Genomic DNA, 16,430 nt, shown 5'->3' on the forward strand with positions numbered 1-16,430 from the left:
AATAGAGAAATATCAGTGGTGTTTTAGCCTTCCCGGTTTAATCAGGTCTATGTGAGCTTATGGCGTGGTAGCGTCACAGCCCAGATGGTATTGGCAGGAACACAGACTCAGACACAGAAAGCTGCAAGTTAAAATCCGCTAATGTGCTCTTTAATCCAAATAAACAAAAATAACACGGTACAAACACTAACAAAAACACCCTTGACAAAACAAAAGGCACAAAGGCCAAAACAAAAGGGTTTACAAAAACTCACGCAGTGTAAGCAAACAGACACCACAACACGAACACACAACTCGGGCCTTCACCTCCATCACCAACATTAATCCTACTAACTCTCCCCTAACACCCGTGAGCGCCTATTTTATACACCTGGAGCCTAATTAATCATTTAATCATGTATTCAATTGTCAGCTCCAGCTACATTCCCACATGTTCTGACAGGGAGAAATTTACCCCCCTTCCTGCCAACTCAATATTCCCCACACAAACACACACTGGCAGGGCTTCCGCTCTGCCACACTGCCACAGAGCTCTCTACAGTTAAAGCCTTGATAGGCCATAAGCAAGGTAGACCTCTGGGTGTCTCTAGTGCCTGCAGAGATTCATCACAATGGACAACCTTGTTTAGGACAGGGAGAGACACGTTTTAAATGAACAATTTGTCAGTGCACTGTAGCTTTTATGTGCTCAGCATATTTTGTTACAATTTAGAAGAAGATATTTCTGTACTATAGGAAAACAAGGAAATAAGTGCTGTAAAACATGATTTAATTTACTTTTACTAAAATGTTTATTATTATTATTATTATTATTATTATTATTATTATTATTATTATTATTATTATTATTATTATTAAAAAATAAAGTTAATTAAACAAGTCAAAGGGGACTGAAGTAGTCATATACACACCCTCAACTCTGATCAAAATGGTAGCACAGGTGCCTTGGAATCCACTGTATATGCTGTAATCCTGGTATTAACAGGATTGCTCATAGGGCTTGGGAAATAAGTGCAATAGTGGCACTATTTTCAAAGACGGTAACATGCATCTCCATTGATCTTATGTAGAATAAGGAACGTCTGTGTTCAAATCCACACCTGAAAATGTACATGGCAGCTAGTGTTGGCCTCATAGTTATATTAGACTGTACTGTCTATCTTATCCATCATTTGCCTGATAGTGAATGTAGTTTGAGCAGTACAGTGGGTGTGTGGAGGCAGTGTGGTAACGTTGATAAACGTGGAATTATAGATAAAGAATTTTTTTTTTATGTCTGTGTATTATTATTTATTTTAATACCATTAAGTTAGTGTGTGTGTTGCTCTCTAAACAAACATTTCTCAATCAAACCATACCATTGAATATTCTATACCTTTGTTGTTTATTAGAAATTCAAATACATCAAATGGATTGCCTATGTTATTATACAAAAATAAATCAATAAAACAAAAATAAACATGTTTGAGTGATGGAGGATCAGGCTCAGGGCTACAGTTGTGCGTGGAAGTCACATTTGCCTCAGTAATTTATCTCTGATGGGTACATATAACATAATCTACGGATACATTCAGAAAATGTTAAGATACCACCAAGTCAGAAGCTTTCTGTGCACATACTGAAAACCATTTCCTCTCCTGCAATTCCTGTATCACTAAATGAAACACTTAAAGTTGAAAATGAAGTTGGTGCTATTCCGAATAGCTGATTTTTCCCCTCAAACCGCGAGTAATGAGAGGTTAACGCAGTGGCACCAGTCCCATTATTGAGTGAATTTAGCACCTTGGACAGCGCAGTAAAATCTTTATTGCTTTCCTGACCCTCTCGTCATGTTCTGTCTGTGTGTTCAGTGGGTCTCGGGGCTGATTGAAAGGCAATATGTTCGCTGCTGAACACACACGCACGCTCCAGGGCTTGTTCACAGCGAGGGTTACAGCAGGGAGGTGAGAGCAATTTTCTGGTTGTCGCACTGCAAGCACACTTCCAGGCCCCAGTGCATTAACTTTTAAAAAGGACTTTATAGGTTCAATGTGTCTGCTTATAAAAAATTTAAAAAAAGAATCACTACAGCTGTATTTTAACTCATTTCCCCCTCCTGTTTTTTGTTCAAGCTTTAATATATATATATATATATATATATATATATATATATATATATATATATATATATATATATTGCCTGGTACATGTTAAACAGCTGTGCAGTTTCCTCTTAATCAGTCTGTTTCATTTGAAACACACCACTGGAATCACAGTACATTGTAATTGTATTTTATGTATTTGCAGTATGTATGTAGGTGTGTACTGTATGTATGTTCCGGTATTTATTCATGCAAGTAGATGTATTTTGATTGATTATTTTAATACAATAAAAAGTTATTATAAAGTTTGACCAAGCCGATTATTGAAATCCAATACATAGAAATGAGTATTCGCTTGGGCTTTAAATACATATAAATGCAAAGTTGCAATTGTTTATGCTTTTAATACAGTGTATGACCTTCTGTGAAACCATTTAACAGCCCATTAGAAGACACAGCTAATAAACTAACTAAACATTTTGTATGAGGTCAGATGCACACATTTGTGAACTTTGGGAATGCATACATTTATGCAAATCCGTCTGAAGTATGATAACTGCTTTATGTTTTATAGCAATGATCTTATGATTGGAAAAATGCTAATACTGAATCTAAAAGCTTGTCATTTGAAAATATGTTTAAAAAAAGAGTTATTTATGAAGAGATTATGATGACAGCAAAATGGTTGTAATTATATCATGATTTTCCCATTGAAAGGGAAGATAACTGCTGAAGTTCTTTATTGTAATACAATTAATATGTAGTAAGTGTATGAATAGCTGTAAGCACTTTGGGGAAGTAACTTTACAGGTTTGGTTGTGCTGTTGTATTAATTCATTCTCTGATAAATTTAAAAGTGAGCTTAAAAGGCTGCTTGAAATGAATTTCAACTATTTTTATTATTCACTTCATCTATGAACACTGTTAACTCTTCAGGATAAAACCCAAATGCGACAGATAGTAAGTGGGTTCTAGGGTTGACAGTACACAGTTACCGCCTACAGGACAGAACTTACTTACACTATATTGTCCTCAATTAGTCTAAAAGCACTGCTTAACTTTTTTTCAACAAAATATATACAGCTAATTGAGGAGTCTGGAAAAAGGATTTCCTTCCTGCATTTTCCTTTGCTTGGGTCTGGTAGAATGGTCATTCATTTCTAATAACATGAACTGGGAATGGAGGCAGAGGCTATGCATGAAGACTCCAAGCGAGCGACTTTACAATGTAGTCTGGTTCGTTTGCACAAACAGTTGTAGCCTTTTTAATCTCTTCTACAGGGGTCAGAATCCATAACGGCAGTGCATCGCACAAGACTGCTTGTTACACACAGAACCTTATTTCTAAAAGCCATCGTGTGAATCAGCAATGCTTCCAGAGAGACAGAGGCTTTACTCATTATGTGCTCTTCTTTCTACAGGAGGTTATACTGAAACGAGCTGCAGATTTAGTCGAAGCTCTGTATGGCATGCCACATAACAACCAGGTAAGGTTTTTTTTTTTTTAAATTGTAATTTATCAAACGTTTTAAATTCTGGATTATTATTTGAATGTTCTTACTGGACCAATAATGGCTGAAATGCAAAAGTCCTACATTATTTAGGCATTAGAAGTAGATGTGGTATAGTATAGCTTGCTTTTTGCTTCAATATTAAAGTACTTCATAGTCATTTGAATAAAAATTTAAAAAAAACTCTTATAGAAAAATGTCCTAACAAGCCAGGTGTGTACGACCCTGTTTCCAGTCAAACTAGACTTGATTAATTTAGAACATGCAAAGAACTGACAGTGTTAGCTTAGATGCCACCAGCAAGCTGAACTGCCAAATTCACACTGCCTGTTTGTTGTTTTAAAAACTAAAACCGCTTCATGGAATGCACGTCTAATGCCTGGGAGAAACCCCTCAACACTTGCTCGTATTTTATTTGGCGCAGGAAATCATCCTGAAGCGGGCAGCAGACATTGCAGAAGCCCTCTACAATGTCCCTCGGAACCACAACCAGCTCCCAGCGCTCAGCAACACGTCTGTGCACGCGGGAATGATGGGAGTGAATTCCTTCAGCGGCCAGCTAGCCGTCAACGTGTCAGAGTCTACCAACCAGGGTAAGGGAAACGAGCAGCACATCACATCTTCAATGATCTATCAAAAGTGTCCAGGCTACCGCCTAACCTCCCGGATTAGCATAAAGGCAGCTCTATTGGTCATAAAAAGCATAACATAGTAAGCAAAATTGTATTCTTAGGCAGGAAATATCCCAGCAGGCATTCATTTTGTTATCTTTTGATGCAGAACTGTAACTTTCTATCTAAACCTATTATTTATTTCCCACTGTATGTTTGAAGCATTTCAAACTTTTACAACACAGGGTTTGGTCCCCTTTAAATTGCAATAAAGCAGCCTGTTTTTTTAGAGTAGTAACAATAGAGCAATAGAGTGATTATTTTAATAGATTTCAGATTTGTTTTTTTTCTTTAAATGCCATATGGTAAATTGGCCCTGAGCTAATTTTTGTAGTTGACAGCATAAGCGATTTGTAACACACAATCATAACACCATTCTTTTCATCCAGGCATCTTCATGTAATAACATTGACACTTTTTTGTGCTATATATAAACATTGGCAGACTTAGATGCAAGCGAAGAGTTTTGTTAGTGTTGCAGAGCATTCATGGAAACCCAACCCCCTTTACCCCTTCAGGGTAACTGAACCCCGAATTAAAAGTTATCTTTATTATTATCTTGGCACAGAGGGTAACCACACTAGAAGGTCACTACTGAGTTCTGCTGCCATTTAAACTGGTTATATTGGCATGATTTTGTAATATGTATATATTATGTAATCTTTTTTTTTTTTTTGTATGTGTTTAATTTTAAAATAACCCAATGTATCGGTCTGGGCTGGAGTCTCTGAATGATTGCATATCATAAATTCAGCCTCCCCACCTCACAGTTCTTCCTGAAAATGTATTGATAACAGAAGTTCCAGCATTCACCCCATGGGTCTTATAGTAAAAATCACATTGATGTCAGCAATAAGTGAGTGTGTTTCTTGCCTGATTCTTTTCATTGACTTTCTGTCTGTCTCCTCATCCTCATCTTCATTGTTATATTTCTCTGTTCCAAGACTCGAGAACTCCCGCTGCCAAGATGGAACGGCAACACTGTCCTTTTTACCAGGGCCCTGTGACTGTTAGATTAGTGACATTTTGATCGAAGCAGCTTCATTACAACCCCTGGACTGGCTTATGATTCTCTCTAGCATTGCAGTTATATAAAGTACTATCATAACTATAATTAGACATGAATAAACTGCAACTACTTGTGTTGTTACCATATAATTACAAAAAGACAAATGCATTCCATTGATTGTGTGCTGAACTGTAACATGTCTTCCTCAGGTTTCACTCGGAACACGAGCAGTGTGTCGCCTCATGGGTATGTGCCAAGCCCCACACCTCAGCAGACGAACTATAACTCGGTGACAACAAGTATGAATGGATACGGCAACACTGGGATGTCAAACCTGGGAGGATCGCCAAGCTTTCTCAATGGATCAGCTGCCAACTCACCCTATGCCAGTGAGTTCCGCCATTTTACCTTTCTTCACTTTCTAAGATTGCTCAAGGGGCAAACTGCAATCGAGGACCTAGATAAAATACAAAAAGTATAGTGTGGCAGCTTTTATAGGTCAATATGCTGTGTTGTATTTGCAGGACATGGTGTTTTTCCTCTGATGCTTGTGTGTATTTAAACCTGTATGGCACATGTACAGAAAAACAAGTGTTCAGATTCTTAGTTGTTTATTTCTAGTTTTGTAACATTTTTGTATTCCTTTTAGAACAAAAGCGAGACACAGCTTAAGTATAAGCATGGCGCATTTGTCCTATTGTGTGAGCCTTTCGGTTTCCAGCTGAAAGAGGTCTCCTCTCTTTAAAAAAAAAAAAACATTGCATATCCCCTGTATCAAATTAAAAGCATTGTTCTAATACCCGTCAGTAATGCCTGACCACTCACATCACACGCTGTTTCAATCCCAGCCTCTAAATGAAAGACTCTTAATTAAATCAATAAACTAATTGCAGGAGTAGCAATTCAATTTCAGCACTTTGATTCCACAATGTTAACAAGTACTTTAAGAGGCTGACTGACTCCACACAGACACTTTCAATCAAACTGGCCAAGCTTTATAGTTCCAATTTTCATTAATTGATTAGTTAGGCCGTCATAAATGGATTATGACATTATTACACATCTTGTGCTAAAATAGAGTGCTAGCAAATCTAAACGTAGAATAATAACAACAATAAAGAAAGGAGACAAAATCAGAGGGCACTTGGTATATTGCCACAGTAATTGTAAAATCATTCAAGGAGAAAATGCTCTGAGAGTATTAAAAGTGGTGGGGGGGTCCAATGAATGTTGATTTCTCGTGGCGTATAGTGCATCGTATATCACTGAAGGGCATGAATATTAGCTGTCTTGAAGAAGTAGCAATAAAGCAATGCCCTCAGCCCTGAGAAAAGCAATCTTTGGGTTAACACTAAACAATATTTGATTATAAATACCGTACCCTCTTATTCATATTTACAGCTTTATAACTTCTACTGTACAGCAGTAAGACATTTGTCACCTGATCAAGAAAATAAATACATACATAAATAAAAAAAAAACCTGGAAACTGAAAAGTAGACTAACACGACACAACCAGTATATTCGTTACTGAAGAGAAACACTCTCCTCCAGGCGACGAGACATATTCCAGCCGGCTCTCTGCTTTAAAGTTGTGGGTTTTTTTTCCGTCTTCTCTAAAGTTGTGCCATCCAGTCCTACCATGGCCTCCTCAACCAGCCTGCCCTCCAACTGCAGTAGCTCCTCCGGGATCTTCTCATTCTCACCCGCCAACATGGTGTCTGCCGTGAAACAGAAGAGCGCCTTCGCCCCAGTGGTGAGACCGCAGACCTCGCCGCCACCCACGTGCAGCAGTGCCAACGGCAACAGCCTGCAAGGTGAGACACGACACCGAGGAGCAGAGAACCTCACCTGCTGTACCACCCTGTCACCCAAACTGAAAAACAACTACTGCTTAGGCACTACACTGAGGACTATATATTAACAACACTATCAGGGCGCTACTATATAACTGTAATAAAAGGTACTGTTATATTACATTGTATTACAGAACCACATGGTAACTGCAATTATAGCAAATCAAAACCCGCAGTTAAACTGTCTGCAAACTGCAACGCTTTGCCTCAGTGTAATGCAGTTTCATTGCAGTTAAGCTACAGTTGTTTTTCAAGTAGGGGCAGGTACTATAGATCCAAACGCCATACCCTCCAATATATAGCTCACTTAAAGATACTGGGCCATATTCAGTAAACTGTAAGAAGGTAAAGGTCATAGACGGTGTGTAAAACATTTTACAATGTTGTTTTTCCTATTGTTATGCATCCTTTAATCCTTTAATGATAAAACAAATATGCTCAAGAGAAACTGACTCCCCAAAATAGACCAAAAGATTCTTATGTTTTATTGAAGCAAGCCCATCATGTGCAGTTCCTAACCCACCCTGCTGTAGGTAAATAACACCATGTTCTTTCTTCTCTTTTCTCCTCTTCTCTCTTCTCTCTCTCCCCCTGTCAGATCAGTCTTTTGTGGACTCTAGCAAGTACTCCACTGCAGGCTCACTTCAGGGCCTGGCCTTCTCCTGAAGTATGTTATTTCCCTTCCTTTCTCCTTTATCGTGATATTTCTGTGTTCCTGTGCAGTAGCAACACATTTGAAGTACATGCAGAGAATCCCCGTTCACAGTGATAAGAGCCTGTCACTATAGACTTTACTGTTGCAGGAAATGTGAAAAATAATGGGGGAAATTCAAGGCTGTCAGTGTTGTAGAGGAGGAAGGACTGGGTCAGTTTTGGAATCATGCAGCATATCAATCTGATACCTGCAGGGAACTTTTAATTCCACTAAGACAATGCTCTTCTAAAAATGGCAAGGGGTATAGAGGGAAGGAAAAAAATCAATCAGAGTCCAATAAGTTTTATGAAATCTCTTGTGTCTTGTTGCTACTACTTGTCAGAGAACAGTTTGTAATTAACTGGGCGGCTTCATGGAGTATTTAGTTGTTAACAGGTGTTGAAAATCCTGTTTTTGGTCAAACTGGCGGCATTCTACTTCAGTAAACAAATGCTGGCCTCTATAAATAAAATGGAAATGGAACTATGGCTTGGCTTTTCCATATTCCACTATTAAGTTGTGTTGAAAATGGTCCCTCATTTAGCTTATATGCTGCAGTGCTTGGACATGCAGTATGAAAACACAGGGGGGAATTTAAGATTACAAGGATGCTATGAAACAGCTGTAATTGAAGTTGTTTTTACCATCAATACTTTAATTAATTATATTAGGTCACGCCTTGTCATTACAGCACAATGGAAAATTAGTCCCCATAGGTTTATTGCTTGTTTGATTTGTAATTGACACATATAAACTGTCATTGTCATAGTTCTTGTTTAAGACTGTTGTTTTGTAACTGGAAGACTTTGCTCCACAGAACATTGTCCTTAATTAACATGTTATGCAGGTCTCATGTTAGAAAACCCTAAAACCCAAGAGGCAACTGAAGTTCACAGTCCAACATATGCCTAGAAAATCCTGTATCCTGTATCTATTAAAAAATTCTGTATCCGAGCTTGGAAATCCAGTAAAAAGGCAGCCAATGTATGCAATAAGAAGTACAGTGAATCACTGATTGTGTCTTCCAGACAAATGTTAGTAATACGATCTGCATGAGAACAAGGCTGAATGGAAATACTTGTCAATTACATCATAGACAGGAAGGATACTCATCGAGCCCTGTGTTACTAGCAATTACATTAAAATAAATGAATTGTTGATATAATGTGTGCCTGGTGTAGGACTGCTAACCATATGTTTAGCATCATTTGTATATATGTGATATATACACTGTAAGCTGAAAGGGACTCCCACTTCATCATTCAATTATTTTTGTTTTGCTTAGGTCTGAAATAAATAAGTTAGCGACATATAGTCTCCACATACATATAAATATTTTAAACAGGTAAAGCCTAAATAAAATCTCCTGAAATGTGTGCATATTAGCCTAACCCTTCTGGTTAAAATGTTCAGCTATTTTACATATAAATACAACACATACAGGAGGGCAGTTGCCTTCTTTTCTTACTTTTTTCATTACAACATGTACAGTATCACAAACTCTATTACTTGTCGTTCACAAAATTCCTCACTGTATCGCAATGGCTAACACTTTAAATGAAGGCACAGCTGGGGGTCCTATATATTCCATTGAAATAACCACAGCTAGACTGGTATTCAGTTGGAATCTCTTATAGCAGAAATTGACTCCAGTGCCAGAGGTGTAGCTTTCGCTTGCATAATCAAACATGATGCCTGCAGATACACAGGGAGGAGAAGACCTGTTTTCTGGTTGGCAGCACTTTATCTGGCTTGCAACAGCAGGTTGCTTTAGTAGTTTTAAAAGATGTTGTGCTGTTTGCCACAAAAGAAACAGATGAAAGAGAAGGAGGAGGTTCATAGCTCAAAGATTTGAAACAACAACAGCAAATGCACATGGAGTCCAGTAAAGTAGCTGGTGTTCCTCTCATATTGCACTGAGGTTATTATTTTGTGGGTTTACTGTATTTTCCCATATACAGTATGTTATAGCTCTACAGATGGACTTCGTGTGGTATTTTATTTTAACATAACTACAAGTGTGAACTTATAAAAGTGTGCTACAGTAAAGCATAGCATAATGAAAGCATGGTGAAGCATAGGTAAGCATTGTAAAGCCCATAGAAAACTATGGGAAAAGCATGGGAAAAGTGCAAAAATACTGTGCAAATTTACTGGGGTAGACTTTTATCAGGGTATACTCTAAAGTGTTTAAAGTACACACATGTATGCATATGTAAATGTGTAAGCTTGCAGTTGGTTTTCTTGAAATGTGGTTTAATCAAGCCAATAAAGAAACGACAACTAAAAACTGTACATTATCCTGTTTCTTCAGTTAAACTCACTTTCATATGGATTACCACTATAATAACGCTATTGTCTCCTTGTTTCTCTTTTAAACAGCTATACCTGGAATGATTGTTCCTCCAATGTAGAAGATGAAGCAACGAAGGGGATAGAAAACAACTTTGAAGACGATTACTTTTTTTATCTCCAGTAGGAGGTTGACCACAGGTCCCAGCAAGGAGCAGAACTTATAACTCAGGCCTTTTTAAAAAGGAATCACATTTAAAAAAAAAAAAAAAAAATGAAAAAAAAAAGATTACTGCAGCTTTTAAATCGCTAAAACTTGTGAACACCGCTGTGGCACGGAACAGGCAAAGTGTTGTTTGAATATTGTAAGAAATATTTATTCTTTTGTTGTGGAAAATATCTGCTTTTCCAATTTGTTTTTCATTTCAGCGAACAATCATATGCCTTTTATGAATTGTAATATACACAAGGGACACTATATCAGAGTTTTGTGTTTTTATTTATAATGTTTATAAAACTGCGTGTGTGAAGAAGGCAACTGATTAGTTACGATAGACGGAAAGGGTAGCGAAAGAATTAGCATAGGGTAGAAAACTTAGGTCCTCGAAATAATTTTTTTTTATTGAAAAGTAAGGGTCAGCTGTGACAATTTTCCCAGCCAGAGGTGACTGGTAAACGTTGTTAAATAAATACCATGTTTACCATTTGCATTAACATGTTTGAAAATATCACCTTAAAAGGGATATATTTGTGTCTATTGATAGCTCTCCAGTAGTTTTAAGACAGAATCTAGCATAAATGGAAAACTCATTTTAAAGAATATTTTCCTTTGAGAAAACATTTGCTGCTATGCAATGCAAGAATATCAGTCATGCATTGAGCTGGTGGTTGCAACATTTGTTTTTTCCTCCAATAATAGAAAGGTATCATTTTATATTTTTTAATGGAAAATTCAATTGTTTTGAGTAGCGGTTGCTTACTTTTCTGTCTCAGTGGCTGACAGCTTGGGTTGGCCCCTACTTTAGAGCAGTTTCTACCATATATATTAAAGGATGAATGAAAACGCAAAACGGAAAATCTGCAAGAGTTTATCGATGCATTTTTCTTTTAAATAAAAAGGGACGATCACAGCACTTCTGAATGGACAGAGGCATAAGATCGACTTTGGAATTTTTTGCCAGCACTGCATTGAAATGCTCTTAAAAAGGTATTTGTCAAGATCCAACCAATATAGGACAATGCATATATTTATACATTGAAATGTCTTAAGGCAGCTTTTCAGTACAGTATCACACATGTTTCTATTGCATATGTCTGCAGAAAGAGCTTACAACCTTTAGCTTACACCTGCAAATATTAAAGTAAAAGAAATAGAAATTGGTTTGGAAAAAAGTGTGTAAAATATCCATATAAATAATGTATTTATCTTTGGAGTTTGTACATTGCTTTTCCCCCTAGTTTTATTTTATTGTGTACGTTTGCTATGTGAAAAAGTGCCCGACTCGTTTTGTCATCCACAGTTGATCTTTCTGTTTTAAATGTGATTTGAATATGTTTTATTTGTATTTAGTTTTCTAGTATTGTTTAAAACCATGCTTCCATTTTTTTATTATTTCCATCAAAAAAGCCATTGTCTATTTTTGTATTATTTGTAAGTTAATGGAAAATGTTTTTTTTTTTTAATGTATGGCAAAAAGTAGCAACTTATTCCGATAGTATTTAGTTATGTAGAGTTTTTAAAATATATATATATATATATATCTATCTTTCGTTTTGCTTTTGAGGCTTAAAGAAATTGATGCTGTTTTAAATGAATAATATGCATGAGATATCTTCCTGTTGGGGTGAAGGTTGCATTATGTGCATTGAAAATGGGAAGACAATTGTGGAACAAATATATGAAAATACTTTCTTTCTTAATGCCTGCTTGTATATTTCCTCTTTTTTTCTCTTTCACTGAATTCTGAACCAGCAGATTGGATGCCTTAACAATGCAAATCATACTCATTAGATCACCTGCACATTGTAATCTGCACCAGAACTGTCCGTCATCACAGCATATTGTTAAAAAAAAACCTAGAAATTGTTTAAAAAGCACAAAATGAACTGTTCTGTTACCTTGAGAATACCTGTTTTGTTTTGTTTTTTCCGAATGATGATTCGAGCTGATGCACAATAATGCTGCAACTGTGCATGCTCCCAGTTTTGATTCTAGTTCTGTGATTCTCCACTTGGGGTATCAAGGCGAGAGGAATGGGAGGGGGAGGGGGAGGGGGAGGGTGGGTGTGGGGGGGAGGGGGTGAATTGTCTGGATGTGTCCAATATCTCATGTTTGTCTTGAAACTGGAAAACAAAATCAATTACAATATTTTATATATATTTAAAAAAAAAGAAAAAGCTATATTCTTCTCTCTTGCCCAGTGGTTTTTAATATACATTATAAGTTGACAGACAAACCCTAAAACAAAGCTCTCCAAGAATCAGGGAACACATCAGTTTGCATTACAATTGCACAGTGTGGTGACTCATTAATTACAGATGTAGTTACACCCTTTTAGAATGTTTTTACTTTTGTAATTACACACGTGATTATCGTGTAGTTACATGGTAGTTACTGTGTAACTAAACTAGTGATTACTGTGCATTTAATGTTTCTAAATGTACCCCAAACATTTAGACTTCAAATGTTTTTTTTGGATACTGGTGATTTTGTTAGCATGCTCACAGTGACCTCTCTTCTCTTTCCCAAGTGAAAGTGCTGAGGATGTTTGCGATCACAGTTAATTGTTTTTCACCACTTTTGGTTCAGTGAAGGACAACTGAGTAAACCACAAAAGCCTCCTCCTTGGGAATCATCCCAATTGGAGCAGTGCCCAGGTCCGACTCACTAAACACCTTACACTCAATTAGGTTCCTCTGGGGACTGTGATTTAACCAATACTATGTGTGTGTGCCCTAAAGCAGAATATGGCTCTTTCTTATTTTAAATCTAAATTATCATTTATAAACCTTTTTTTTTGGGTGGGGGGGGGGGGGGGGTGCCTATATAGTCCTTTGTAAATGGGCTCTTGCATATAGTATACATAGACTTTTTTAACAAAACTAGAAAATAAAATCAGGTTACCTTGTAATTGCTTTATTGTATGTGAAGTCTCACCTTTATCATTATAATTGGCAGCAGATCAAATGTTATGTTTTAAAAAAAGGGAAAAAAAACTAAACAGAAAAAAAGCTGGTTATCCTCATATCTTCTTTCTGAATCTTTCTTAGACACACACTGAACAGTTCTATTGTTAGAAAAATACAAACTACTGTATAGATTGTTATCATTTTTGAAGAACTTTGAGCTGTAAAATAACTTTTCAACTTTCACAATATTTAATTAAAGTTACTTCCTGTCTGTGATCCTGATGTCATGTTAGTATTATTTTTATGTATTTATTTTTGTATGTAAATATCTATTTATTTTGTTTGCATATGTGTGTGTGTGTGTGTGTGTGTGTGTGTGTGTGTGTGTGTGTGTGTGTGGTATTGTTTACCGCTTCAGAGTCCACCGGCTACAAAATCTAGCATCTGCTGTTGAGCCGGTGATGCAAGAGTTAGGATTTAGAACAAACACTTTGCTTTCCTAATGGATACCTAGGATATATATATATATATATATATATATATATATATATATATATATATATATATATATATATATATATATATATATATATATATATATATATATATATATATATATATATATATATATATATATATATATATATATATATATGGTACTGTAATGTATTTCCAAGAAGGAATACAATTGAACACAGTTGGAGAGCCAGCACTAACTGGTGAGGGTGGATTGACTGAGCTTTGTATGGAAGTGCAAACACATGCCTTCCCCTTGCCTGACTGTATCCAGTAACAATGTCCCTCCTCTATCACAGGCAGTGGAATTAACATCAATAACACAATAAAATGAACAGTTAGGTCACAGAAAACATTGCATTGCTTTTGTAATTAAACATCACACTTTATAATAAACAAAAAAGATCCCCTAAAAACATTTTTTTAATAAGGGTAATTTATTAATGTATTATACTTAATGGCATAATGAATATGCCTACTGAGTTTCCTAAAGATATTAATGATGGTTTCCAAGTTATTAATTGAAATGCATTTTGCATGTAATTGACTCGTCATTTGTATATACGATCATCAGCAAAAAATGATCTTTTTTGCATATTGAAATCAAGACACTCTGATCTGATTAGCCTGTAAAACATTCCAGTCTTTATTCTCCAGATATAGTAGCAAGGCTGGTAGGGTTACGTTGTTGCTTTTAAAGTACAGTTTAATATGTTAGTGAAATCTAATTTGAATACTCATTTATATTGTGGTGTGCACAGGGGAAGGCAGCAGCAGGGCTGGTAGGTGATATAATCACAAACATAAGCCCGATATACGCTCCTTGCAAGGGAGCTGGCTCTTTTGTACAGCGGTATCAGCGCTATACTTTAGTGCGAGAGGTCCCGGGTTTGCGCCCGCCCTCCGCCTGTGTGTGGATTGCCTCGCCCTGTGTGATGCACCTGTCTGCGTTATCGGAGATTGCTACAATCGCACCAGGATATTGACCTTCCCTATTAATTTCAGGCCAGTATTAAATTAAGCAAGTATTGTAATATGTTGATGCAAATGTATGCATGTACAATGCATTTTATATATTATAGTGATTGTTTGCAAAATGTATCTATCCAAATTAATTAGTTACTCAGCCAAACTACAATCATGTCAGATAATTCAGTCACACTGCCCTGAAGTGATTAATATAACCAATATTAACTGTAAATAAATAACAAAGCACACTTTTAGCACATTTTATTGCACAATTGCAAAGAAACAATTGTAAACACGTACAGCCACCCTATTTCCTAAAGCTCCTTTAGACAGAATTTAACCTATAATAGCCTGTACTTTCCTTCCCTAAATGTGCATTTAAATACGTTCTGTAAGTAAATATGCCCCATTACACTCTGTCATCAACGCAACAAAGCAAGATGCAAAATATGACACCAAACATAATCACATTCCAAAAAGAAAAAGCAAGCTTTAATACGATCTGTTCCAGCGTTAATGAAAAGGGACATTTTTATCGAGGGCTTTCATTTTGAGGTTTAATAGAAGATTATAAAAAAAAGCATTAAGCCTTTCAAAAGCTTTGATACAGAAATGCAGAAGGTAACTGTTGATCATCATTACCACACAGGTGATCTGGATGGACCTTGTGTGTTATTAATACGATTGCATGAAATGATTGAAACCTCCTCCTGTTTGTTTTTGCTCATCTTCTCCCCTTGTTTGTCAGATGTACCACATGGCCACAGCAGGTGTATCTAGCAGCATCCGCAATCACAGAGTCGAAAGTGACAGCATTTTAGACATCCATTAGCTAATGGATTGCTAAGCGAGACGGGACCCCCACAGCACCCCAGCACACTTAACCCCACCAAGCTGGTTTGAAAGTTAAACATTTCAAGTTGATGCACCAGTCCTCCCTCCCTCTGCAGGAGCCCAGAGGAGGACGGCTCACTCACTCATGCAGCGAGGTGATTGATAGATGACTAAGTGAAGTTATAATTTAGTAATCGTGGATCTCAGACTATTTATCCTCCCTGCCACAGGGGTCGGGATGCGCAGAGCGTGCCTGACCTTCTCTTTCAGCTTCCTTATTTGGCTGTCACTTTGAGTTGAAAAGGGTGTGCAGAGGGTTAATCAGAGAGAAAATGCATGCATATGTTATACTTATTCTGCCTGGGAGCTGCTTACAGTACACTGAAAACAATATACTGTACAGCAAGGCTGGCGATGATTGTCTTCCAGCCTCCCTCCCTCTATGCCTCTCTGGACAAATGAACCCCACTAGATTTATGAGGCAGCTACTGTACATCTGGTGCAAAGTAATCGGATTGCAGCAGTGTAGTCTGGGGGTTGTAAAAACACACACATGTACATTGGAAACACCTAAAAAAACCACTATTTTGTACATACTGTGTTCATAGTGTGCATTTTTTTTTCTTTTTGGTATTTAAATATGCATATTATAGGAAACGTTTTGTATTCTTTATTGTTTGCCGGTCCCTTAAGGAATCAATTATATATCAAGTCTGGAGTTTGGATTTTGAAGGAGTATTTTTTATTAACTTCTTTAAATTAGTTTAAGTGCCCTGTGAGCGCAGATTATTTGTAAGAATTGCTTTTGGTTTCTGTGTTTTAAGAACGCGTTTATAAAGTTAAAATTCAGTACTTTATTGGTAATGGA

The 16,430-nt window shown here is 36.7% G+C and overlaps 1 protein-coding gene across 1 annotated transcript; it reads left to right on the forward strand.

The window, feature by feature from the left end:
- Positions 1–3,444: 3,444 nt before the first annotated feature.
- On the forward strand, positions 3,445–12,370 carry LOC131728621 (transcription factor COE1-like). Its single transcript, XM_059019621.1, has 6 exons — positions 3,445–3,568; positions 4,017–4,185; positions 5,482–5,661; positions 6,895–7,089; positions 7,727–7,795; positions 10,205–12,370. Exons 1-5 carry the CDS (start codon positions 3,551–3,553, stop codon positions 7,792–7,794), a joined length of 630 nt encoding a protein of 209 aa, XP_058875604.1. The 5' UTR covers positions 3,445–3,550; the 3' UTR covers position 7,795; positions 10,205–12,370.
- Positions 12,371–16,430: the final 4,060 nt, after the last annotated feature.

This window comes from Acipenser ruthenus, unplaced genomic scaffold, assembly GCF_902713425.1.
Source record: "Acipenser ruthenus unplaced genomic scaffold, fAciRut3.2 maternal haplotype, whole genome shotgun sequence".
Lineage (NCBI taxonomy): Eukaryota > Metazoa > Chordata > Actinopteri > Acipenseriformes > Acipenseridae > Acipenser > Acipenser ruthenus.

Coding starts and splice junctions, on each gene's coding strand:
- LOC131728621 (XM_059019621.1), top strand. Junction 5,662..6,894: donor TGCCAACTCACCCTATGCCA/GTGAGTTCCGCC, acceptor TCTTCTCTAAAG/TTGTGCCATCCAGTCCTACC. Junction 7,090..7,726: donor CAACGGCAACAGCCTGCAAG/GTGAGACACGAC, acceptor TCCCCCTGTCAG/ATCAGTCTTTTGTGGACTCT.